Source organism: Ailuropoda melanoleuca, chromosome 1 (assembly GCF_002007445.2).
Source record: "Ailuropoda melanoleuca isolate Jingjing chromosome 1, ASM200744v2, whole genome shotgun sequence".
NCBI lineage: Eukaryota > Metazoa > Chordata > Mammalia > Carnivora > Ursidae > Ailuropoda > Ailuropoda melanoleuca.
In genome coordinates, this window is record NC_048218.1 from 52,336,324 (window position 1) to 52,363,150 (window position 26,827).

A 26,827-nucleotide genomic window follows, 5' to 3' on the forward strand; every position below is an offset into this window, starting at 1 on the left:
TTTCAAAACTAATGTGATAAAGTTTCTCAAAAAGGCTCACCCAGGAAAACAAATAACCCAATTTTACAAATACATGTCCAAGTTGATGAAGTATTTTACGGATTCTGCAAAAGACGAAACTTGAGAAAATGCAAATAGAATATAATGCCATCTAGTGGTGGTAAGTGGTATGAGTGCTGTGGCCTCTCTCTTCGCCAGTGACCTGCTAGTCCATTTCATACACGAAATGTAAATGTTATATGGGACTTAAATTGCCCCCCACCCAATCATATCTCTCAGTGGCTCATCACAGTGCTAGAAATTTCTACTTCTTTAGGTTAGGGTGGTGGCTTTAGAAAGTCCCTAGCCAGGATGGCCAGAGAACCAAAGGGAACAAGTAAATGAAACAAAGCTCGCCGACTTTACAAGGACCAGCCTTGTTAGGTGACACTACCAACGGAAAGGGTTCTACATAAAATGTAGAAGACCTCAGGAAAACAATTATGCATAAAAAGGCAAGAGCTGTGTCAAAAGCCATCCACTCGACAACCCTATTCGCAGTGCACTATGGACACGTCTCTGTGTGGCAGGTTTCTTATGGAAGTGTGGTGATAAGATGAGCTTAACAGACATTGCTTGGCATGGAGCAGTCCCTTGGGGTCTAATTTTCCGTGATCATACCTTCCAAAAGGCTCTGTTTAAAATGGACTGTTTTGCCTTTTTTTTTTTTTTTAAAGATTTTATTTATTTATTCGACAGAGACAGACACAGCCAGCTAGAGAGGGAACACAAGCAGGGGGAGTGGGAGAGGAAGAAGCAGGCTCATAGCACAGGAGCCTGATGTGGGGCTCGATCCCATAACGCCGGGATCACGCCCTGAGCCGAAGGCAGACGCTTAACCGCTGTGCCACCCAGGCGCCCCTGTTTTGCCTTTTAAAAATCATTTTCTTGGAGAAGGAAGGGAAGAATGAAGGCGGGTTAAACAGAAGGGGGAATTGAACCATGAGAGACTATGGACTCTGGGAAACAAACTGAGGGCTTCAGAGGGGAGGGGGGTGGGGGACGGGGATAGGCCGGTGATGGGTATTAAGGAGGGCACATATTGCATGGTGCACTGGGTGTTATACGCAAGTAATGAGTCATGGAACACTACATCAAAAACTAAGGATATACTGTATGGTGACTAACATAATAAAAAATTATAATAAAAAAAGTAAAAAAAAAATAAAAAATAATTTTCTTGGGTTGCCGGGGTGGCTCAGCCGGTTAAGTGTCTGCCTTTAGCTCCTCAGGTCATGATCTCGGGGTCTTGGGATCAAGCCCCACGTCAGGCTCCCTGCTCAGTGGGAGTCTGCTTTTCCATCTCCCCCCTGCTTGTGCTCTCTCTTGCTATCTCTCTTTTTCAAATAAATAAATAAAATCTTCTTAAAAAATCATTTTCTCAGTTGGAGGGTAAGTGGTGGGGGCTGCATTTTAAGTTCTGGGTGCTTAGTCTCAGGGAGGCTCAAGAAGATGAAACTCAGCTGTGAGAAAAGAGGCTTTGCAGGACATGTTAACTGCTTAGTGACCGAGACGGATGACTCCTTTTAGTTCACCCTCTTTGGCAAAAAGTCTTCTCAGGGGCTCTTTAAATCACTAGCACATTCCCAGGGGTAAGGTCGGAGATTGTTCCTGAACTTTTAATCCATTAACACTCAAATGATCCTGTCAAACAATCTGTAAAAAGATAAGCTTTCAAGACAAATGTTTAAGAACATCACTTTAAATCTCATCTTTAAAACTCAAGTTTTTTTGGGGAAAAAGTATTTTGAGTGCTCCTTTCTAAAGAGAGGAGGCGGTATAAGGATATTTACTCCTGTAACATCCAACAGATGTTTGTTGGACCTCTACTACACACCAGCCACTGTTCTAGGCCAGTGCTTCTCAGCTGCTGGCGTGAGTATGAACCGCTAAAGGATCGTGTTAAAAATGCAGATTCCGATTCAACAGAGCTGGGGAGAAGGCTGACAGTCTGCATTTCTCACAAGCTCCAGGACAGCGCAGCTCCAAGCAGCTGACCCGTGGGCCACATTTTGAATAGTGAGGGTCTAGGCCAGGGGGATAAATTGATCAACAAGATAGACGTGGTTCCTTTTTCTCATCGCGCTTGGTAGACTTGTATCCGCGACTGCTTATCCTGCCCTCTGAGCCTCAGTGTCACTTGTGAAATGGGACGATAGTTTGCTAGGGTGATTACATAAGGTAATGTCCATCAAGCACTGGGCCTAGTCCCTAGCACGGAGTTAACACTTGAAGAAGGGTCATTGTGTTGCTGCTGCTGCTATTTTTACTGGAATGCAGAACCTTCTGCTTTGTCACAATGACAAAAACCTTCTTTGCTCCCTGGAGGGAATAGCTCTGCTTCTTCCAGTGCCGCCTGGACTTCAGTCTTCTCTTGCTCTATCTGTGTCTTGGCCTTTTCCATTTCACTTAGGTTCCTCTTTCCTTCTCTCACCTGATTTGTCAGATTAGAAATCTCTTCTGGAGAAGGAAGAAAAGCAAAGTTAGTGAAAAGAACCAGTGTCCGACCAATGACATCAGGTACGTCGGACTGTTTCCCAGGGACCACGGCCAACGCCATCCTTGGAAACTTGATGGCAAGGCCACCAATGGCACCTATGGGACCCTTGTTTGAATTCGAGAAAGTCACTCTTTCTTCAGCATATTCTTTTGCCACCCGCCAGAAAGTTGCTTACTACCACTGGAGAGGACGGTGCTTCTCAGGGTACTGCGCACTGAACAACCTGGACAACTTTACATGGTGGGCCTGCTTGTCAGAGCCATGTCAGATTCCACCTGCCTTAAGGCCTTGCTGCTGTTCCTTCAACACTACCTTCAGTATAAAAGAAAATGTATCAAAAACCAATGCTTGAAGAGCAATTTCTTGCAAGGAATCCCTACACCTCCAGGAATCCCTACACTTCCAGCAATCCCTACACTTCTGGTGTAAATGCTTAGCTTTTGACAACTGTGGCTGCCATTCTGTCCACTGCCACTCAACACCAGGATGGGAGCTGAAAGCATAAGCTGATGTGTGAGCCCAGATCGACCAAAGAATCCAAAGGAGGTCAAGAACTTGAGGGTTTGTTGTTAGCTTCTCACGAACACAAGTCTTTGACAGAAAAAGGCATCCAGAAGTGACAAAATCTCCACTGTTCAGTATTGTTACTGTCAGTTCTGCCTCTTCATGAAAGAAGCTTCTAGTAACTAAGAGGTGTGGAGTAGGGCCCAGTAGCTCTGGGAATTACCTACTGTCCAGATGTAGTAGAAGGAGCTCAAGAGCTTGCCTGCTCCCTTGGTTCCGAGATCCCTGGCTATGATGCGATGTGACAAGAATTTTGAAAATTTCCAACACCAAACCCTTTAGATGACAATTCTTCTGTATTGAATCCTTCTCTTACAAGCCCTCTCCAGAAGAGCAGTTCCCAAAGAAAACTCAGGGCAGTGGTTCTCCACTCTGACCATACCTCAGAATCACTTAGAGAGCTTTTGAAAAAGACTTCTGCCCAAGCCCCAACCCAGACCAAGTGTGGTCTCCAGACCAGCAATGCCAGCCTCACCAGCAACTTGTAGGAAATACAAATTCCTAGACCCCACCCCACCCAGCGAATCAGAAACTCTGGGGATGGTGTCCCTGCCAACCGTTTGAACCAGGCCTCAGGTGGTTCAGAAGCAGCTGAAGTCCTCTGACCACTGTTCCAGCACCTCTCATGTGCCCAGTCTCACTGAGCATGGACTATGAAGGCCAAAAGAGAAGCAAGATCCATTTATGCCTCCAATAGTAACGAACTTGCTCCCGAGGCATCTCAGGCTTTTAATGCACATCATTCGTGGTGCTGGTAGAAGGTGGCAGTACCTCAAAATGTAGCAGTTCATTACGTTAGCCCAGCAGTTTCATCTCTAGGAATCTACCCCTACTGAAACATTATCACATGTCCACAAGTATGTGTACAGAAGACATAGTATAGGATTATTTATAATTGTGAAAAATCGTATCTAAACTGAATGAGGTCTAGTTAAATAAGTGTTGATCATGCTTATTACAAACCCCTCTACAACTATCAACAATCACGTGGCAAGCCTCCGTGTACAGACGTGCAAAGAGAATCATGAGGCACATGGGAGGTGGCAGAGCCCGTAGGTAAGTGTGCATAGGTGGGAGTCAAGCGGCCTGGGCTCAGATCTCACGTGTGCTTTTGATCGACTGTAAATTTGGACAAGTTCTTAATCTTACAGGACTTCACACGATCTGCATTTTACAGACAAAGAAGCGAACACGTAAGACTGTTCTGAAGTTAAACAAGGAATGGTTATATATTCAACAGAGCCTGACACAGGGTGTAGGCTACGGAAATATTTGGCAAATTAGAAAATATATCGATAAATGAAAAAATAAAAGGTGTAGAATACTGCATAATTCGGATAATACATGCATGCATATATGCCTGGGAAATCTTGGTAAGGGTAGGGATGATAAAGAAATTCTTAATAGTGGCTTTCTTGACAGAGGGAACCTGGGGCTAAGGTAGGAAAATAGTCTTATTTTTAGAATTTAATAAAAATAATAACTGTAGTTAAAAAAAAAAGAGTATTAAAAATGGAAAAGTTAAAACCTGAGTGGGACCATGACAATGCTGAGGTGTCTGCCCATGGACGACAACCTTGCCCTTGAGGCCAGGGCTCCCCCACACCTCCCTGCTCATGCTCTGACTCCAAGCCCGGCTCCGAGTACCTTGGAGATTCTTGTTCACCCTCTGGAGGGTCTCCTGGCTCACAGCGCTCTCCTCGTAGGCGTGCCTGAGCTTGAGGAGCTCAGGGCCGAGGGCGCGGGCCTCCCTTTGAGAGGCCTCCAGCATGGCCCGTGACTCCTCCTGCTTCCGCTTCCAGTCGTCCAGGCGCTTGTCCAGGTGCTGCTGCTTCTGGTCCAGCACAGCTGCTGAGGAGCGGGCCTTCCCGAGGTCGGACCGGGTGTCCCCCAGCTCGAGCTGCAGTCGGTGCCTGGCCCTCTCCAGGGAGGCGTTTCTGGCGTCTGCCTCCCCCACGGCTTCGGCGGCCTCCTGCAACCTCACGGCCAGCTTCTTCCTGAGAAGGGGAGACCCCAGCAAATGGCAGGTGAAGCTGCAGCCCTCAGAGAGCTCACCCAGTGTGTCCTGGATGAGAACCAGCGCTTGGGTACAAAGCAGGGAGGCCCCTGAGGTTGGCTGAACGGCACCAAGCCAGAGCAGCTCACGTCTGAAAATGAGCTTTTGTGCCTAGAGAACCCAGCTGTCTGCTGACCACCATCTTCTGGCTCGTGTGTCCGTGTGTGTGATTTTCCTCTCCCCTTTGCCAACCTGGTCTTGGAACTCAGGATTTCTAATCCTGTAAGCATTTACTGAACCCTAAACCCCCTATCAGCAGCACAGACCTTATCGATGACTTCATGAAGAAAGGGAGAAAGACGAGATCGTACTGAGCGCTCCACCCGCAGTCACCAGTTGTTAAAAGTTCCCAGGCACATCCTGTCTTTAAAGATACCCTTGCACTGTTTCCAAGCACCATTCTTTGGTTCTCTCCCGCTCATTCTCTCTCCCCTGATCCTGTGGCCCCTAAACAGCCCAACATTCTGTCTTTTCTCTGAATTTCTTCTGCACCTCAGCGGCTCTTCTCAGATTTATATGCTCAAGTCCATCCCACTGTTAGGCTCACTTCACAGGTCCCACCGCTTTCAGGGGCGACTCCAGCACCTGCCGTTGTCCCTCCAGCCTCCTCTGAGATGAAGTGGTTTATTAGAGTGCTTCCTCCATCGCCCCCACAGCGCAGTGCCCTGAGGCTTTCTAATGGATGAAATGTGTTCTCTTGCTCCCATCTCCCGCAGGGATGCCGGCAGCCCCATTCTTACTCGGTCCTCACACTTCTTAGGTGAAAGGTACTGTGCGTACCAAAGCTCTTTCTGATCTACTCTTATTAAACAGAAAAAGATCCTCAGGAATGAACATGTGCCACACAAGTAGCCCATCAGACTAATGCGGTCATAAAGCCCCCTTTTCGGTGGAATCCTGCAAAAACCAATCTCTGCTCAGTATCCAGGAGGGATCTGCGCTCTAACAACTATTCCTTGCTCACTGGCTTTCTAACCGTAGTAACTTCACATCTTTGCTTCATTTTCCTTAAATGTCAAGAGATTTTTTTTTTAAGATTTATTTATTTGAGAGCGAGCATGCGTGCAAGTGGGGGGAAGGGAAGAGGGAAAGGGAGAGAGAGAGAATCTCCCGCAGACTCCCCGCCAAGCACGGAGCCCTGATCCCAAGTCCCTGAGATCATGACCTGAGTCAAAACCAAGAGTCTGACGCTCAACTGACTGAGCCACCCAGGCACCCAAGAAGAGCTGCATAGTGACTATAGTTAACAATCCTGTCTTTATATTTGAAAGTTGCTGTGAGAGTAATGGTTTCACCACAGTAACAACAAATTGTAATTACGTAGCGTAGAGGATGTGTTAAACTAACGACGTTATAGCAAAGACTTTGCAATACGTACATATATCAAATCATCACATTGTATAACCTAAACATATCTAATGGTATACAGGAGTCTGTGGCCCAGAGGGATCTAGACTTTGTCCCAGCAAGACAATGTCAATATATATACAAATGCCAATTACATCTCAAAAAAGCTGGAGCAAAAAGGAGATCCTGATGCTTTACTCCACCTAAAACAGGGGCCTTATAAAATAATTACATGTATTTTAACTACTTTAGAAATACTCAATTGGCACCAGAAATAGTGATTTTACTTTGGGTGACCAAATGTGCAGAAGGACTAAGGACACGGGGCCATCAGTGCCAAAATCAGCAAGCCCACAACTTCGTCGGGCAGAACGGACAGTTGCTCACCCTCATTTCACTGATAATATCGTCTACCTTTCATACCAGCTACCATTCGTTCCTCAATTTGCCAACCATAACTTCTTACTCAGTACTAGAATCTGCAAGATGTGAAAGATTAAGAAACCAAATCCCTATTCTTGGGGAATGTGAAATTCAGAAACAGTCAACTGGGTCTCAGTTGAGCTTGATTCAGCTAAACTAGCTCATCCTGTGAAGCCAATTAAAAAAAAATAGAATCCTTGTTTTTTGTTTTTTTTTTTTTGTAGTTCTGCCTCCCTAGAGTGTAATATAGACAACATTTTATTTATTTGATATTCAATTAAGTTTTGGGGCGCCTGGGTGGCTCAGTCAGTTATACAACTGACTCTTGATTTTGGCTCCGGTCATGACCTCAGGGTCAGGAGATGGAGTCCCGCATGGGGCTCTATGCTGGCTGTGGAGCCTGTTTAGGATTCTCTCTCTCCCTCTGTCCACCCTCTCTTACCCCTCCAACTCTCACACACAAGCTCTCTCTCTCTCAAAAAAACAAAAAACAGTAAGTTTAAAGCAGAAAAGTTGTTCAGATATTACCATGTTGTCCACTATACTCTCAGTACAACAATCTGTGAGCTCAACAAATCCATGTGGTCATAAACAGTCTATAAACTTTCCCTCTTTTCTACCCCTCCCAAAGAAACCTGCAAACACTGTGACTGGTAGGTACTTTCACCCGCATTCTTCCATCAGAGCAGGAAAAAAAAAATCTTACTTTAGAAGCAAATGCCCTATTTCCAATGTGAGGAGCCATTTCAGTTCAAAGCCCCATTTTTCTGTGGCCCAGCATTCTTCAAACATCTACCACAGGTATTCTTAGTATCCGTCATCCCAAAGCCCTTTTTAAGTTACTGCGACTTCAGAGACGGATCACTGGGTACCCCTCCAGGAACAGGACATAGCGACTGTGGAACAAGTGCACAGCCATGTCTCTCAAAGATTTGGGTGAAGAACTGAAAAACAGTATTTTTGGTTGAAACTAAAGAGAACTGGATTGTTCTGCCCTGAAGTTCCACTAAGCTGCCAAGCCAGGGCCACATTGTTTTGAGTAACCCTTTACTGACTCTAAAGCTGGGCTTGGCTTGACACTTTCTCTCAGATTGACACAGTCCTTTGATCTCTGAACAAAATGCTTCAGTTCTACAGCCTGGGACCAGGTCTTGATTCATCTAGGCCCCAAGCTCCTGTAGTTCCTGAGAAGGACTTCTAAAGCCTTTATGTAGTGTTGGCTGTAAAACTGATGTTCTAACCTTAGAGGTGGTCTGAGGCGGACTTCTTTTCAAAGAAACTTTTGGCCCTTAAGGCATGACGTCAGATCCTGATATGTTTCCAGCCATCTCTGTCCATCTTCACAGAGCACCTTGTAGTCTTCAAGTTGTAGACCAGAGACATCCTTGACTTTCATGTGTGGACACGTGCACACACACACGGGCGCGATTATCTTGCTGTTCATTATTAAGCACAGGGTTCTCCAGGCGAGCCCATTTTCCAGCCCTAGCTCCAAGTCACGTCTTCTGTGAACGTGACTTGTGCCTGAAAGAGCCTCCTCTCTTTCACCAGGACATCTTTCTACTCTTTATTACTCTATTATAATTGTTATGTTTTTTTTTTTTAAGATTTTTAAATTTCTTTATTCGACAGAGAGAGAGACAGCCAGCGAGAGAGGGAACACAAGCAGGGGGAGTGGGAGAGGAAGAAGCAGGCTCATAGAGGAAGAGCCTGATGTGGGGGCTCGATCCCATAACGCCGGGATCACGCCCTGAGCCAAAGGCAGACGCTTAACCGCTGTGCCACCCAGGCGCCCCTATAATTGTTATGTTTTAGCCCCAGCAGAGCATGTGCTCCTTGCCAGCAGTGGCTGTTTCAGCTTTGGTCTTGGGCTTATTCACGCACCGGTAGCGATTTGTTCAATGTCTACATGAGGCCTTTAAGACACGGCCACTCTCCCCATCCCCTGCTGGATAACTACCTCTGGGTTCAGGTGTGCCTTGCCCCACTCACTTGGCCTCCTCCAAGTCCTCCGTCCTCTGGGTGATGTCGTCTGCATACTTCATTCTGCACTGCACCATTTCACTGTTGCCTTTGGAGAGAGCCCGGAGCAGCTCGGCCTGGGCCTCTCGTTCTTCCTCATACTGCTCTTGGGAAGGTCATGGTCACGCTTGGCTGACTGCAGGGCCTGTGCCAGGGCACTCTGTGACTTCACAGACACAACACACATTAAAAAAGGGCATCGCTACCATTAAAAACGAAGGGCTTGGAGGTGACATCTTTTTTTTTTAGATAAGGTTAATAACAACCTGCCACAAATTCAAGCTGAACCTGAACCTAGTAAGATAATACCAGGGAAAGAATTTGGGACGAGAAAGGATCGAGTATCTAATTGCTGCTGTTACGACGGGGAACAGTGTTCTATTTCAGGAAATGCCTGCCTGACTATGTGGGCTTCAGCAACTGGCAGGTTCTGGAAATAGTGGGGAATGCAAAGGTAGCAAGAACATTCCCTATCATTTAGGCAGGAAGAGTCATAGTTACCACTAGCTAAGACTGAGATCTTATTTGGACTAAAAAGGATCACTGAGATTTGGTCCAGCTTTTCATTCATCGATGAAAAAGCAAAATCTTTTATTTCACATGTAAATCTCTGAACACTATCACTGATCACTTTAAAACAGCACCATCCAATAGAACTTTCTATAGATGAAAATATTTTAGGGGCACCTGGGTGCCACAGTCGTTTAATTGTCCAACTCTTGGTTTTGGCTTAGGTCATGATCTCAGAGTTGTGAGATGGAGCTCTGCGTCAGGCTCCCTGCTCAACATGGAGTCTGCTGGAGATTCTCTCTCCCTCTCTCTTTGCCCCTCCTGCTTGTGTTTGCATGCGCTCTCTCTCAAATAAATAAATCCATCTTTATTCAAAAAAGAAAATGTTTTATACATGCACCATCCAATATGGTAACCATAGCCACATGTAACTATTGAACACTCAATATGTGCTTAGTACACTCTGTGGTCACTAGTGAATTTTAGTTTTAATTTAAATAAATTTAAGTTCACACAGCCCCCTGTGGTGCAGTAGTGGCTACTGTGGTTTTTGGACAGCAGAGCTGAGTTTAGTGAACATTTCTGTCACTTACATGGTGGTCTGGTTAACCTAGAAGCATCATTCCCAAGAGGGAACCCAGTCTAGTGGGAAGAACCCAGTCTAGTGGAGTGTGTGCCAGTCCTCATGGGTCCTTTCTGCAAATAAGAAAAAGCATCTCCTTGGTCCGTGGATGCAGTTCTGGAAGCACAAGACCTCGTTAACGGCAGCCTCAGCCAGGCAGCCTTGGGCAGCTTTGACAGAACAGCAATACACAGTGACCCTGAGAAGGACACAGGTTTTGAAATCCAATAAAATTGGCTTTAAATTGTGGCCCTACCCCTCTTACATCTTCATTGAGCACCTGTTCAAGGCATTAGTGTTTACAGAAGTGAGATGAAGATAAAGTCTTTGCCCTAAGGAGCCATAAAGGGGTGAGAGGATACACAAAATGAACATATAAACAAATTAAATGTTTTAATGCTGACAGCAGTAAGGGACTAAAACAAAATGACGATGCCGGATCTTTGGCTCCTTCACATCACTGCGCAAAGGCCTTGAGGAAGGGCCCGAACACCGTGGAAAGAGCGGCTATGAAAGTCCTATGGCAGGAGCAATGGTGGCTTGTATAAGAGGCAGAGAGGAGGCCTGGGCAGCTGGAGGGGAGGAAATGAGGGAAGCAGACGTCTGACGTAAGGTCGCAGGAGGATGCTGGAGCCAAAGCAAAGGGGCCTCTGAGGCCAGCTGGAAGCCACTGGGAAGTCAGCCAGAGAGATCTTCCAAAGTCTAAATTAAGTCATCTCACTACCGGCACCAATTCCTTCGCGCTCTACTACTAGCTATATGACCTTGGGCATGTTATTTTTCTTCTCAGAGCCTTGGTTTCTTCATGTAAAAAGATATAATTCTACCTGTTCCCTAGGACTTCTATGAAGATTGAGATAACATGAGAGAAGTATTTAGCAGAAGGTCTGGTGCACAACCATGGTAGTCATTTGAAAACACACGTATAATATAGAAAATCAGGAGAGTGGAGGGAATGGAATAAAATATTTAAGAACAGAAGTCTATAGTCTCATGACCTGCACCCCAGAGTAGATGACTTTGCAGGGAGATTACCTACAAGTGAGGCGCTATGGGGTGTCAGTAACAAGATGCCTCGAAGATGAACTAAGAATTAACTTGACATATCAGAGCTCAAAGGATTTCTCTTTCACCTTAGTCACTCTGCTTTCACCTTAAAGGGCCACTTTCACTGGCGTCACCTACTAGCATCATTATATATCCTCTTGGGAAGAAATGACCAATATGTATAGGTTATTGACAACTTAAAAGTGGTATTGAACTAAGCCAGCCCCATTTATTTCATTCTGGTCTCTTATTTAATTCCACTTCTTGGTGCAATTCAGAATCAAAGATCCATAAAGAGCCTCACTGACTTCCTGTTCACGTCATAACACAAAACGGAAACACACAGTTTGCCTGCTCTAGCTAAATCTGACAAACCAGACAAGCAATTTGAGTCACTGAGGGAGATCCCTCAGTGATGAAGTTGCTTCCTGGCACATACACGGTCCACCATGTTCTTTTCCCCATAACTTCAGGGGCACTTTCCTCTCTCTTATAGGAGGAGATATTGAGGCTGACCCATCGAGCACTATTTTTTTTTCTTTTTTCACACACAGGCAAGCTTCTGGGGAGAAATAATAGATGCCTTACTTTGGATTCCTCTTCCAGTTGCCCTTTCAGTTCTTCTATCTGCCGAGCGAAGTTGCTCCTTTCCCTGGAAAGTTGGTTTACGAGAGCTTCCTTTGCTTCCAACCTGCTCAGGAACTCTCCTACAGAGAGATTTCACAAAGTGGGCTAATCACACCTTCCTCCCCATCCACCGCCTTCTCCCGTAACTTGTTCACTTGAAGGACAATCACCATGACTCCTAACACACATTTTTAATATTTAGCAAGGGTCTGAGAGTCCAGTTATCAGCAAAGCCATGGCAACAATATGTTCCGGGATGCACGAAAGAGCCCTGATAAAGAACTGATTTTTAGCAGTAAGTTTGGGTCAATAACAGGTAGTACGAGCTACCATATACTGAGTCTCTTCTATGCAGCAGGTGTTACTATCCAGCTTAATTTCCACAACTCCTTAATTACCCACTTTACAGAGGGGGAAACAGGGCAACTAACTTATATCTGATTGAGACACAAACATTTATGGCCAGTGGAAGTAGATTCAAATTAAGTTTTTAAGCCTGAAAACACATTCCTTCTGTGTTATGCTCCCTTGTTTATCTTATGTGGCTCTACCAATTTCTGACTATATAATCTTTAGGTGATTACAACTTCTTTGCCTCATCTGTAAAATGAGGATAACAATAAAAGTTGTTGGGGTGCCTGGGTGGCTCAATCAGTTAAGCGTTTGACTCTTGGTTTCGGCTCAGGTCATGATCTCAGGATCATGAGATCGAGCCCTGTGTCAGGCTCTGTGTTCATGGCAGAGTCTGCTTTAGATTCTCTCCTCTCTCTCTCCCTCTGACCCCCACCCCCTGCTTGCACACTCTCTAAAATAAATACATAAAAATCTCTAAAAAATTGTTAATGGAAATTAAATGAATGTGTTTTGTGACTAAAGTGTTTTCACCAATGTGAATGTGTTCTGTAGACTAACTGCTAAATAAATATTAAAAATAGTCATTAAATAGTGGAGGATAGGACCATGACAGGGGGTAATTTCATTATACAGTAGTCTACCCTCTCTGTCTCTTTTCCTGATGATAGGACAGCAATGCCTTGGTGATTAGCAATGGTACCAAATCCTGAGCCAATCCTGGGCAGAGGCAGTTGCTTCTATAGGGTAATTAGTGCTGCACTAAAAGCCCATAATATTTGTGACCCCTATACCTCTTGCTATAAACAAGTTCTAAAACTCTTAGCATTATAAGAAAGCATCTGTTTGGGCTAAAGTAGCAATTCTCAAACTTTTTGGTCTCAGAAACACTTTATATGCTTAAAATTTATTGGGGACCCCAAAGAAATTTTGTTTACATGGATTTTATGTTTAATAGATAACATATTTGAAATTAAAAGAGAAATTTAAAATGTGTATTAATTCATTTTCAAATAATAATAAAAATCTTAATGTGTTAACATGTTTACCTAAACAACAATTTTTTAAGAGGAAAAACTATATTTTCCAAAAGTACAAAAAAGTTGGTGAGAAAAATGACATTATTTTACATTTTTATAAATCTCTGGCTTAATAAAAGCTAGATTTTCATATTTGCCTTTGAATGAAATCTATTGTAAAACACTGTTTTTATTGAAGTATGTTTAGAAAATCTAGCCTGTCACAGATACATTGGAAAAGGGAGATGTATTTTCATAGTCTTTTCAGATAATTGTGGCCATTACTTCATACTACACCAAAACTCAACAAATAGAAATTTCTCAAGGGTTAGCTGCACTATGTTCTTCTGTCACATTAAAATTCATGAGTCTATCTTAAACTTTGAATGGATCTTTCACCCACACATAACTGTATAACGTAATGAAGAAGTGATCTGAAAACTATGTGTTCACTGAATTAATCAGACCTCCGAGAATGTTGACATATTTCATACAATATTTTAAAAACATGTTTGTTAACATCACTACTGATCTCATCAGAAAAGTCTTTAAGAATTGAGAGCATCAGGCTCATGATGGCATATACACATTTTCCAAAATCTGATTTTTGCCTAAAAGCTCCAATTTTATTATTGGCAACAAAGAATGTCAGTTGTTTTCCTTGAAGCAAGAGGCTCATTTTGTTCACTTTTGAGAAAATATTTGCTAAATAACTGAGTCAGTATAAACATAGTTTGTCAATCGTCCTTTTAAGTAAATAGGATGTTCCCTGAAAAAATCTGCTAGCTCAGCTCAGAACTTAATCGTCATTTGTATGTCTTCATTGGAAAAGTGTCTGTTCATATCTTCTGCCCATTTTTTGATTTGATTAGTTTTTTCTCGTGTATTGAGTTTGAGAAGTTCTTTGTAGATCTTGGATACCAGTCTTTTATCTGTAGTGTCATTTGCAAATACCTTCTCCCACCGTGGGCTGCCTCTTAGTTTTTTTGACTGTTTCCTTGGCTGTGCAGAAGCTTTTTATCTTGATGAAGTCCCACAAGTTCAATTTTTCTTTTGTTTCCCTTGCCTTTGGAGATGTGTCATGAAAAAAGTTGCTGTATGATGTCAAAGAGGTTGCAGCCTATCTTCTCCTCTAGGATTTTGATGGATTCCTGTCTCGTATCGAGGTCTTTCATCCATTTGGAGTTTATCTTTGTGTATGATGTGAGAGAGTGGTCAAGATTCATTCTTTTGGATATAGCTGTCCAATTTTCCCAGCACCATTTATTGAAGAGAATTTTTTCCACCAGATGTTTTTTCCTGCTTTGTCAAAGATTAGTTGCCCAAAGAGCCAAGGGCCCATTTCTGGGGTCTCTATTCTGTTCCATTGGTCTATGTGTCTGTTTTTGTGCCAGTACCATGCTGTCTTTGTGATCACAGCTTTGTAGTATAGCTTAAAATCCAGCAACGTAATGCCCCCAGCTTTGTTTTTCCTTTTCAACAATTCTTCGGCAATTCGGGGCCTTCTCTGGTTCCACACAAATTTAAGGGCTGTTTGTTCCAGTTCTTTGAAAAATGCCATTGGTATTTTGATCAGGATGGCATTGAAAGTGTAGATTGCTCTGGGTAGCATAGACATTTTAACTATGTTTATTCTTCCGATCCATGAGCATGGAATATTTTTCCATCTTTTTGTGTCTTCTTCAATGTCTTTCAGGAGTGATTTGTAGTTTCTAGAATATAGATCCTTTACATCTCTGGTTAAGTTAATTCCGAGATAATGTATGATTTTTGGTGCTATTGTAAATGGAATGGATTCCCTAATTTCTCTTTCTTCACTCTCATTATTCGTGTATAGAAATGCAACTGATTTCTGAGCACTGATTTTGTATCCCACCACATTACTGAATTACTCTATGAGTTCTAGTAATTTGGGGATGGAGTCTTTTGGGTTTTCCATATACAGTATCATGTCATCTGTGAAGAGAGACAGTTTGACTTCTTCTTTGCTGATTTGGATACATTTTATCCCTCTTTGTTGTCTGATTGCTGTTGCAAGGACTTCTAGTACTATGTTGAATACTAATGGCGAGAGTGGGCATCCTTGTCGTGTTCCTGATCTTAAGGGAAAGGCTTCCAGTTTTTCCCCATTGAGAATGATATTTGCTGTAGGTTTTTCATAGATGGTTTTTATGAAATTGCAGAATGTACCCTCTATCCCTACACTCTGAAGGGTTTTAATCAGGAAAGGATGCTGTATTTTGTCAAATGCTTTTTCTGCATCAATTGAGAGGAACTTATGGTTGACTCTTTTCTTGTTGATATGATCTATCCCACTGATCGATTTGCACATGTTGAACCACCCTTGCATCCCAGGTATGAATCCCACTTGGTCATGATGGATAATCCTTTTAATGTACTGTTGGATCCTATTAGCTAGGATCTTGTTGAGAATTTTGGCGTCCACATTCATAAGGGATATCGGTCTGTAATTCTCCTTTTTGATGGGGTCTTTGCCTGGTCTGGGGATCAAGGTAATATTGGCCTCATAGAATGAGTTTGGTAGTTTTCCTTCTGTTTCTATTTTTTGAAACAGCTTTAGGAGAATAGGTATTATTTCTTCTTTGAATGTTTGGTAGAATTCCCCGGGGAATCTGTCATGCCCTGGACTCTTGTTTTTGGGGAGGTTTTTGATCACTGCTTCAATCTCTTCTAATTAATCAGCCTGTTTAAATAACCAATTTCTTCCTGTTTCAGTCTTGGTAGTTGACAGGTTTCCAGGAAGGCATCCATTTCTTCCAGGTTGTTTAATTTATTGGCATAAGTGAAACAGGTGAAGGGGATTAAGAGCACTTACTGTGATGAGCACTGAGAAATGTATGGAATCATTCAATCACTATGCTGTACAACTGATACTAATATAACACTATGTTAACTACACTGGAATTAAAATTTAAAAACTTCATAAAAATATAGAAGTCCTTTATGCATACTTCTTATTTTGTCAGAGAGAATATTAAAAAGATATATACTTGGGGTCAAGATATAATAAAATTAGGGGCACCTGGGTAGCACAGTGGTTAAGCGCCTGCCTTCGGCTCAGGGCATGATCCCGGCGTCGTGGGATCGAGCCCCACATCAGGCTCCTCTGCTATGAGCCTGCTTCTTCCTCTCCCACTCCCCCTGCTTGTGTTCCCTCTCTCGCTGGCTGTCTCTATCACTGTCAAATAAATAAGATCTTAAAAAAAAAAGATAAAATTAATTTTCACTGCTTCATTAAGGACATTCTTAAACTTTTTTTTCGAACTGTGAGTACGTATCAGGAAATATAATGATTAATAGTACAGTGTGGTGCCACTGTCCTGATGCACGATGAGACTTCAGTAGTTTTAATGGTCACTGCTTTTGCAGCATCAATATAAATGGCAAAAGAACTTAAAAAAGCAATCAATTTAACCTCATAGGCCCCCTGCAAGGATCTTGATGGTCACTGGTGTTCTGTAGGCCAAACTGAAAATCTCTGGGTGACAACATCATATTGAAAAGGAGTCTGAAGAAATGTCAATCCACTAGGGGGTTGACATATCACGTATCTTACAGAACAAGCACCCACTTAACACGGCTTAATTGAGCACATTTACCACTGGTTTGCTTTGAAAGCAGAGTGTGATATGTTGACAGGGGACGGCATGAGACTAGTGGTAGTGGCAAAAAAGCAGCAAAAAATTTGGAACATAGACTCGGTGAGGGGAGGGGAGGTTTGGATAGGTATATACTTAAATTTTAATTCACACAAAGCCAAAAGGTGAAAATAAGAATAAAGGAAGGAAGAAAATGTCCTCCATCCTGAGCAGAATTATCACTTCACACCCACTTTCACTTCACTCACTTACCCATTAATTTCCTCATCAAAAAAGTGAGTGGAAAATTAATGCCAATAACTAGGGGGAGGTAGGCAGTGCCTATCACAACAATTTGTACAGCACATCATTCAGGACCCGACATATGGGTATTCTCCAGTCTTGTCACTGGACTGTGGAGTCCACAGACTACATCCTAAATGGCAGAGATCAAATTGGGGATTTTGTAGCAAGGCCAAGTGTCATACACCGTGCCCCCACTATCAGAGTCCTATTCAGTGTCCCTGCTAGAACCAAAAACACGTTCTTCTGGGTTTCTAGGTTTATAGTTAGTTTTGCCAGCCCATTTTAATTGAGCTTTAATTCTCGAGTTAGCATCTAGAAACAGGTGCCCACTAGCAGAAGGATGCGATACAGTCCAAATGGTCTTTATTCCCTTTTTAAAGTGTGTGCCTCTGGGCATCAAGAGTATTGTTTATTTTCATTGACCTAGGAATTTGGTCTCTGGAAATATATTCCTAAAAATAATTCTAATTACAGAGAAACATCTAGCCACATGCTGTTCATAGAGAAACAAGTTAAGCTACAAGGGAAGGTTAAGTAAACCATAGTCCCTCTACTTGATGGAGAAGCAGCCGTTATAAATGACTAAATATGCAAGATACAAAAAAAACTTATGACAAATTGAAAAAGAAAAAACCCAAATAAATTGCCACAATGTAAAAGATTGGAAAAAAAACCCCCACAAAACACACAAAAAAACTATCATTAGTAGCTGATAGTAGAGAATAAACTGTGAGACATTTTTCTACTTTTTATTTATCAAATGTTTGTGCAGCACCAATAAGTGGCAGGCATTGTTCTAGATGATTGACATACATCACTGAATAAAACGAAGCTTACATTCTTGCAGATGGAGATAGACAAATAAGCACATTTATCATGTCAAGTATGTGGTTTGTTTGAAGGTATTAAATACTATAACAAAGAAGCACAGAGAGAAAATGGGTTGAGAACAGTCAAATGTCACCTTCTCAACAAGGCCTATACTGACATCCCCCAGATATCTGTTTGATTAACCCTCATCTTCAAGTCTCTGGAGAATTATTAGAGTATTCCAGGCAGAGGAAAAAGCTAGGGCAAGCCCCTATGATGCGAGTGTGCCTGGTGTGTCAAAACATAGTCAAGGCAGAATAAGAGATGGGGAAATTAGTAGAAGAGGTCAAAGAGATAATGAGGGGCCCAATTACATGGCCTTTGTAGGCCATTGTACAGACTATGGGTTTTACTAAGTGTAAAAAAAAAGTATGGGTTTATTATTGAAAATTAGAAAAAAAATGCCTGTTTCAATGAGGTCAACATTATAAAAAGTCATGTCTTATAGGCTGGTTGGACAGCCCCTGCCATTGTTTGATCTTGACAGATGCTTCATCCAACTGCATATTGCTTTTCTCCTTCCTGAAGGAGAGCTGGGCAGAGCCTCCCAAACCAGCACAGACGTAACCCCCACCAGACAAGAGTGTATCTGTGGACAAGGTTCAATCAGAGGTTGCATTCCTCCCCTAAGAATCTTTAAACGCTCAGTCCATTTCAGTGACTGATTGATCATCTCAGTCATCCCTCCACCAGGCTGCTGGGACTGAAGCTCACTCACACCCAAAGCAGCACATTTACTTACCATTCTCACTCCGTAGCTTTGTCTTCTGTGCGTTCAGGTCATTTGCCAACTGAGTCACTTCATCTAGTTTTGCATTTGCTTCCTTCAAGCGCTCTTCATACAGACCACAGAGCTTCTCGGAGTTAGCCTATGAGTTGAGAATGAAGGGTTGGATATGGTTCATGGAGGCCATGCTGAATTAGCTGCATAAGAAAGGGGGTGTGGCTCCTGGGACACCTGTGCTCTCTTCGGCTCTGAAGACCACAGCTAACATTTGGGAAACTGTATCTTTTAATTTCAGCAAACACAGTAAAGTCAAGGTCTGGGCCTTTAAGCTTCCAAACTTCTTAGGCTAGAGGTGTCATGCAGAAAGCCAACTCTCTGGGTATTGCGACACTCTCTAGAATTCTTTGCTCTTCTGAAGAAGGAAACATGCCAAATACTGATGAAGTACATATCACTTCCTGACATTATATTTAACCATCTTTCTCTCCGACTAGAATAGGTTTCATGAAAGTAGAGATTCTCTTTGATCACAGATAACCCCTCAGTGCCTAGAATAGGGTTAAGCACATATAAGAAGCTCAATAAACAGCTGGGGACATGCAGAGGGGAGGAAAGGAACCAGGGAAGAAGGAAGGAAATCCAAAGGGCTGACCAAGCAGTATAGAAGAAAGTAGATAGATCCGAGCTGCAATGGCTTAATGACGGAAATCTGAACTGTGAAAGCATCTGCATCCTCTGGATCACTAAGGCTGCAGGCTCAAGGCAACCCTGTTGAGTTAACACTTCAATTCTAAACTCCAATTTCTCAGAATGGGTTTTTCGTGCTTGGTGGAAAGGATATGCCATTTGGCCTTTGTACTTCTACCTGATTTAAGTAACCAATCCAACCATCAGATTTCTGCCAGACCCTGGAACTAATGCTAGTGACTTTGAGACTCAAGATTCTTAAACAGGACCAAGAGCTGCCAGACATAAAATGGTTGTATCCCCTTTATCTAGCTGTAGTTTGCATCCTTGTTATTAATATGATCAGAAATTACACTGGTGGTTCTATAGATCCATAGTTCTATAGATAGCTGTTTGTTTTGCTCTTTACACGTATTAAATCTCAATCCGTAGAACAGTCCCATGAGATCTTTGTTTCTACAATGAGTGCTACAGAAAAGGAAGAATTAAGACAATAAAGAAGGGATCACACCAATGGCATTCCAAGAAAATGGTGATGCTTGTGAAATCTGGTAGTGAGCCCAATAGTCTGAATGTTTATCTAATTTGTGGTGATGTAGCAATGACGAAGGACCAGACATTTAAAAGATGCCAGGTTTAGTCCTCTGAAAAATCCCTGAACCAGCAAAAACCTTGGAGACCTCCAGCTAGAGCCAACTCTATGTTGAAAATTATTCTCTTCAAGCTTACACTAGTGACTATTCTAAACTCCCAATGAAAAACTACCAGATTACATCTTCTTGTATCCCCATGGCAGTGTGCAGTGCTTGACACAAAATAGGTACTTAATAAATGTTTCAGGCAATCAAACTATTGCCTGAGTGAGAGATTGGCCAACATGCCCACTAAAGTTTACCTAGAGGTCATATTCAAGCTTTCCTTATAATCTCCAACCCCCAAATTTACTTTTAACTTGGTCAAGATATTGTCCACTGATGAGCAAACAAGTAAAGAGCCAAATCGTCTGCATGCTCATCTGGAGGCTGAAGAGGAAGGTCATGTAGTTCAAGTTCAAAGATGTTCTATAGCACCCCCAGGCTTGCTGGTGATTGTGCAACTACAGTTGGCAGAGATTCGATGGGCAGCTTCTCATACAATGTCATCAGCGTCACATAGGTTAGAGCCCTGAAGTTAAATGTCAGGCACACTCAAATACCCCCCCCCCACCGGCTACTAGAAAAAAGCTATCGTAGTGATAAATCTAACGGTCTTTAGATGGTTTGAGATCTCTAACTACATTTTGAACGTTGAATGTTTGCTCTCACTCCTAAAAGGAATTTGACAAAGTTGGCACACTCTTTTTTTTCATCAAAATATCCCTTAAGAGTCCAGATTGACTGTTCTATAAATGAGAAAACAGAGTCAGAGAGGCTAAACACCTTGTCCAAATTCACACAGCTGGAGAGTGTTGGAATTAGGATTTGCACTGATAATGGCCTGTGCAGAGGTAAGGAAAAAAAAGTAAAATACTAGATTCCTAAGTATCTGTTATATAAAGTAGTAATGACAAAGGGAATGTGACATTGACATCCTAGTTGACTCATACTGTCGAGAATCCTGAGTGCCGGAAGAAACTGGATAAAAATATGATAACTATGTGAACCATCTTTGTTTTATGTTGTCTCCAATAATAAATGACCCATTAAATGGGACAGGAAGAACACATCCAGGTGTGAGAAATGGTGCTTCTGTTTATGGCCCTCAATATTCTACGCTTTGCACCTGCTTGCTGAGGGTGAAAGAACACAGAGCTCTATGAGACAACTTAGTCAATGGTGTGTGGAAATGGCAAGCAAAGGAGCCAGAGAATCCCCAGTTTTTAAGAGACTCCTGTGTAGTAAAGCCCAGCTGGGCTGTGTATATGTGCAGAGTAGGCAGCCACCTGGGCAGACAGAAAAGACACTTGCTCGTAGGCATAGCTTCGTATGGTAGGTATTTCGTGGGCAATGTTAACCACTGGCAGAGTGTTTCCAATTTACAATGTATTTTTTATAAGCAGGATCTGCAAAAGACATTGAAATTGTTTATCTAAAGGTAGCCTATACAGGGATATATCATTCAAATGGGTTGTAACATGAAGGTACAAATTCAAATTTAAGCATAAAGGATAGACACTACGTGTTCATACCAGGGAAGAAGAGGTTAATGGAATAATGTACATTCATCTTAAAGCTGATTCTTAAAATGCTGCCTAAAAATGCTGTCTCCCAGAGATGCAGGAACCGATGGGAATTCAAAATAATCAAGATAATTGTGAGGTTGCCCATAACTTCTAAATTTCCCTGGACTTCTCTGTCAGCATATTATACTTTTTGAAATGCTTCAGTTTCCACTGTACCAGTGAGTATTGGCATTCCTGGCATTATAATTCAGGAAAAGATGAAATAAACAATTCAAGAGAAATTTCAGCATAATGTATATGCCTATGAGAGTGAACAGAATCAATTTATCTCACCAAGAAATATTTAAGGCAGCAGCAGAATGTGGCCACCCACCAACATAAACAAAATTGGAGGTTGAGGCCCATCCCTACCGTAATTGTATGACCTTAGATAGTCACTGAACATATGGGCCACAGAATTCCCAAGAGGCATATGTAAAAGTTAATGCTAGTACTTGCGCATACAGGTTACGCATATCACTTGGTGAGTCTGAGTAAAATAAGACCTAGTTTCTGCCTTAGAGATGCTTTCTATTTAAGCAAAGTTAAAAGACCATCTGATGCAATAATACGAGAGGGATCCCAAAAGTGCTACCGTGATTCCGAAACAGATAAAGTTTCAATATGGAAAGTTGAACTGGAGCATTCCAGGGAGAGGGCTCAGTTTGGAAAAGGCATACTGGTGGAAAAAGGACATTTGGTGGAGGGCAAACCTTCTAGCTTGGCTGAAATAGCAGGTCCATGAAGCAAAGTAATGGAATCTGAAACTGGCAGGGTAGGTTGAGTAGGATCACGGCCATAGGGCACCTTGAAAAGCAGCAGTTTGGAGTTCACTGTTAAGCAGGGACATGATTCTATAAAGCCATGTCCACAGATATTCTTACAGATACTATATAGGATAGATTTAAAAAAAAAAAAAAAAGAAGAAACACTAGAAGCAAAAAGGTTAATTTAGGAAACTACGTTAATAGTCCAGTTACAAGGTAATGAAAGTCCTTCCTGCATGTGGGAATAGAATGGAAAACTGTAAGACAGTGAAGAATTGGCCTGCTGTAAGAACTGATTGGAAAGCAAAGAACGAGAGAGGGAACAAATAATTACAGGCTTAGAGCCTGGGTGATGGGAAGAAACAGGGTGCCAGCAACAGAAATGTCCAGAAGAAACACCAGATTCAGAAGAAGGTGATGAATTTGCTTTTAGACACAGTAATTTGAGGAAAGGAGGCATTACTGATCTTTGAAAGAACAACTTAAGAGAATACTTTTAAGAAAAGCAGGGGTAATAAAAGACACTGCAGAGGCTACAGGATTGAGGAGGTAGTGAGGCATATATTTATCTGCTGGTGAGAGCTAGCTTCCTAAGATGGCCTCCCCAATGTCCAACACCCTCTGGTATTCACACCTTTGTCAAGATCCCTAGCCTGTGATTTATAACTGAATCATTCTACTGCACTGTAAGTTGGCCTCGCTAGAATTATTGCAGCTTCTTAGTCTCTTGTCGTACTTGTTCTTGTGCCCTAAATTGCCTTGTAAGAAGTCCAAGTCCCCCATGGTTGCCGTGCTGTGAGAAAAACCTTGCTAGCCACATGGCAAGAGAGGTTTCCAACTAGCCCCCAGCCGTTCTAGTTAGTTGTCCAGCCCAGAAGTCAGACACGAGAGTGAATAAACCTTCAGATGACTGCAGTCTCAACTGCCATCTGAGCTAAGCCTGTCAATCCCAGAACCAAGAGAGATGATAATAAATTACTGTTTGAAGCTACAAAGTTTGGGGATGATTTGTTATACAGCAATAGATAAATGGAACAATACTCGTTGGTCAAGGAGACAGAGGCAGATATAGATAGACTTTACTTTCCTCCTCCTAGTATCTGAGAAAAAGTCTTTCTTATTTTGGTTTGTTTTTGTAGTGGGTGAATAATGGTTATGTGGAAAAATATTTTATTCTCTGGGACAAGAAAGAAAGAAATAGATGAGTATAAGAAAAATATAAGGTGAAAAGAGAAGTTATACTGAATGGTCTTGATCTTATCAGGTAGGTCTTATCATTTATTGAAAAGGATTTAGAAAGTCAGGGTTAGAATCTGAGGGAGGATTTTGTTTAAAATAAAACAGGGAATTAGAAGAATAAAGAACTTCTGAGCAGCAATGAAATTCTAGAGGAAATTGGAAAGTATGAAATTCATATCTAATTAGTATGGATTTATGGTGAACCTATCAACAGTTTTATGACTATGACTTCCTACTAAGATGTGCAGAAACAAGAATTCCTGAGGATAAACAAGAGGCACAGTAGATTATAGAGAGTAAGGACTTCTAGAGCCTCATTTGGGCTGAGGAAAGCAAATGAAGCCTACAGGGCATGGAGAAAGAATGCTTTCATTGCTGAGAGAAAGATGAGTCCACATAAAAGGCAGAACTCAGAAGAGATAGAGGAGAGAGGACTTAAATCCTTACTAGATTTACATCCTAAGATAATTAGGGGTGGGGTGGCAGGGATAGTGGAGAGAAAGAGAGAGAAAGAAAAGCAAGGTGGTTGTGTTTCTTTCTACTTAATGAGGTTTTTAAAGGGAATTAATGCAAAATATTTGAGAAGTCACTCAGTCTCTCTGAAGAAATGCCACATTTTTCTGGCTATGGCCCATGCAGGTTGAGCTTTATCATTGGTTTGTCTCTTTCCCAGATAACTTTACAAATTCTGCTCACAAGGAGACTGTGACTCTGGCTACAGGCATACCTTGGTGATATTGCATGTTCACTGCCAGACCATACAATAAAGGTAATATCACAATAAATCAGTCAGTGAATTTTTTGGTTTCCCAGTGCTCATAAAAGGTAGTCTATTAACTGTGCAATAGCATTGTGTCTAAAAAATGTGTACACCATAATTTAAAATGCTTTATTGCTAAAAAATGTTAACCATCATCTGAGCTTTCAGCGAGTCATAATATTTTTGCTGGTGGAGGACATTGCTCAATATTGATGGCTGCTGACTGACCAGGGTGGTGGTTGCTGAAGGTTGGGATGGCTGTGGCAATTTCTTAAAGAAAGACAACAATGAGTTTTGATGCATCAATTGACTCTTCCTTTCACAAATCATTTCTGTGTAGCATGTGATGCTGTTAGATTGCATTTTCCCCACAGTAGAGCTTCCTTCGAAATTGGAGTCGATCCTTTCAAAACCTGCTGCTGCTTTATTAACTAACTTTATGTAATATTCTAAATACATTGTTGCCACTTCAGCAGTCCTCACAGCATCTTCACCAGGAGTAGATTCTGTCTCAAGAAACCACTTACTTTGCTCATCCGTAAGTAACAACTCCTTATCTGTTAGAGTTGTATCATGAGATTTCGGCCATTCAGTCTCATCTTCAGGCTCCACTTCTAATTCTAGTTCTCTTGCTATTTCCACCACATCTTCAGTTACTTCCTCTAATGGAGTCTTGAACCTCTCAAAGTTATCCAGAAGGATTGGAACCAACTTCTTCAAAACTCCTGTTAATGTTGAATCATGAATGTTCTTATCATGAATATGATAAGATGAATCCTATGAATCATGAATGTTCTTAATCTAGAATGGTGAATACTTTCCCAAAGATTTTCAATTTACTTTGCCCAGATCCATCAGTGATTCTGTTGGACCTGTGGCAGCTATAGACTTAAAAAATGTATTTCTTAAATCATGAGATTTGAAAGTCAAAATGACTCCTTGAACCATGGGCTGTAGAATGGCTGTTGTGTTAGCAGGCATGAAGACAATGTGAATCTTGTTGTATATCTTCATTAGAGCTCTTCAGTGACCAGGAGCATTGTCAATGAGTAGTATTATTTTGAAAGGAATCTTCTTTTCCAAGCAGTAGGTCTCAACTGTGGGCTTCAAATATGTGTTGTCATTCAGGGTTTGTTTATCCATTTCTACAGCACAGGCAAAGTAGACTTAGCACAATTCTTAAGGGTCCTAGGGTTTTCAGAATGGCAAATGAGCATTAGCTTCAACTTTAGCCCCTAACAAGAGGGTTAACCTGTCCTTTGAAGCCAGGCATTGCCTTCTCCTCTCTAGCTATGAAAGTTCTAGATGGCATCTTCTTCCAATAGAAGACTGTTTGTCTACATTGAGTTTCTTTGTTTAGTGTAGCCATCTCCATGAATTATCTAAGCTAGATCTTCTGGAAAACTTGCTGCAATTTCTGCATCAGCAATTGTTGCTTCACCTGGCACGTTTATATTATAGAGACAGATCCCTTCCTTAAACTTCATGAACAAACCTCTGCTAGCTTCAAACATGTCCTACAGCTTCCTCACTTCTCTTGGCCTTCACAGAATTGGAGAGTTAGGCCCTTGCTCTGGATTAGGTTTTAGCTTAAGGGAATGCTGTAGCTGTTTTGATTGCCTATCCAGACCACTAAAACTTTCTCCATTATCAGCAATAAGGCTGTTTCACTTGCTTATAATTCATGTGCTCATTGGAGTAGCACTTTTAATTTCCTTCAAGGCTTTTTCCTTTGTATTCACAAGTTGACGAACCATTTGGCACAAGAGGCCTAGCTAGCTTTTAGCCTGTCTTGGCTTCTAACATGCCTTCCTCACTAAGCTTAATCATTTTTAGCTTTTGATTTAAAGTGAGAGATGTACAACTCTTCCTTTCACTTGAACACTTAGAAGGCATTTTAAGGTTATTAATTGGCCTAATTTCAATATTGTTGTGTCTCAGGGAATAGAGAGGCCTAAGGAGAGGGAGAGAGATAGGAGAACGCCCAGTTGGAGGAACAGTCAGAATACACACATTTATTGATTAAGTCTGCCTTCTTATATGGGGCATGGTTCCTGGTACCCCCAAAGAATTACAATAGTAACATCAAAGATCACTGATCATAGATCACCATAATAAGTATAATCATAATGAAAAAGTTTGAAACATTGTGAGAATTACCACACTGTGGCACAGAGACATGGAGTGAGAAAATGCTGTTAGATAAATGGTACCAATAGATATGCTCAACTTAGGGCTGCCACAAGCCTTCCTTTGTAAAAAACACAATATCTGGGAAGCCCAATAAAGCAAAGCTCAGTAAAAGTTTGTACGCCTGTATTCATTCTGCTTAACCTAACATAAGCCTTCTCTCAAATACCAGAAGGTAGGATGGCAATTACCTGTGATCTGATCCTAGTCATTTGACAGAAAGCTTGTACTATATGGATTAATGGGCTCAGCAAAGAAAGAGCATGTGGTGAAACTTCCTTCTAAGTGCTGGCTGGTTAAAGAGATGCCAGAAAAGATGGGGGGGGGGGGAAGAGCTCTCCTGTTAGCAAAGCTC

General features: G+C 41.9%; 1 protein-coding gene across 1 annotated transcript in view; it reads right to left on the reverse strand.

The window, feature by feature from the left end:
- MYH15 (myosin heavy chain 15) overlaps nucleotides 1–26,827 on the reverse strand; it is a 151,789-nt gene that overhangs the window by 40,090 nt on the left and 84,872 nt on the right. Inside the window, 6 exon segments of the mRNA XM_034657888.1 lie at nucleotides 2,377–2,499; nucleotides 4,751–5,100; nucleotides 8,922–9,063; nucleotides 9,066–9,117; nucleotides 11,719–11,837; nucleotides 18,645–18,771. Of these exon segments, the coding sequence (XP_034513779.1) occupies nucleotides 2,377–2,499; nucleotides 4,751–5,100; nucleotides 8,922–9,063; nucleotides 9,066–9,117; nucleotides 11,719–11,837; nucleotides 18,645–18,771 (913 nt within the window).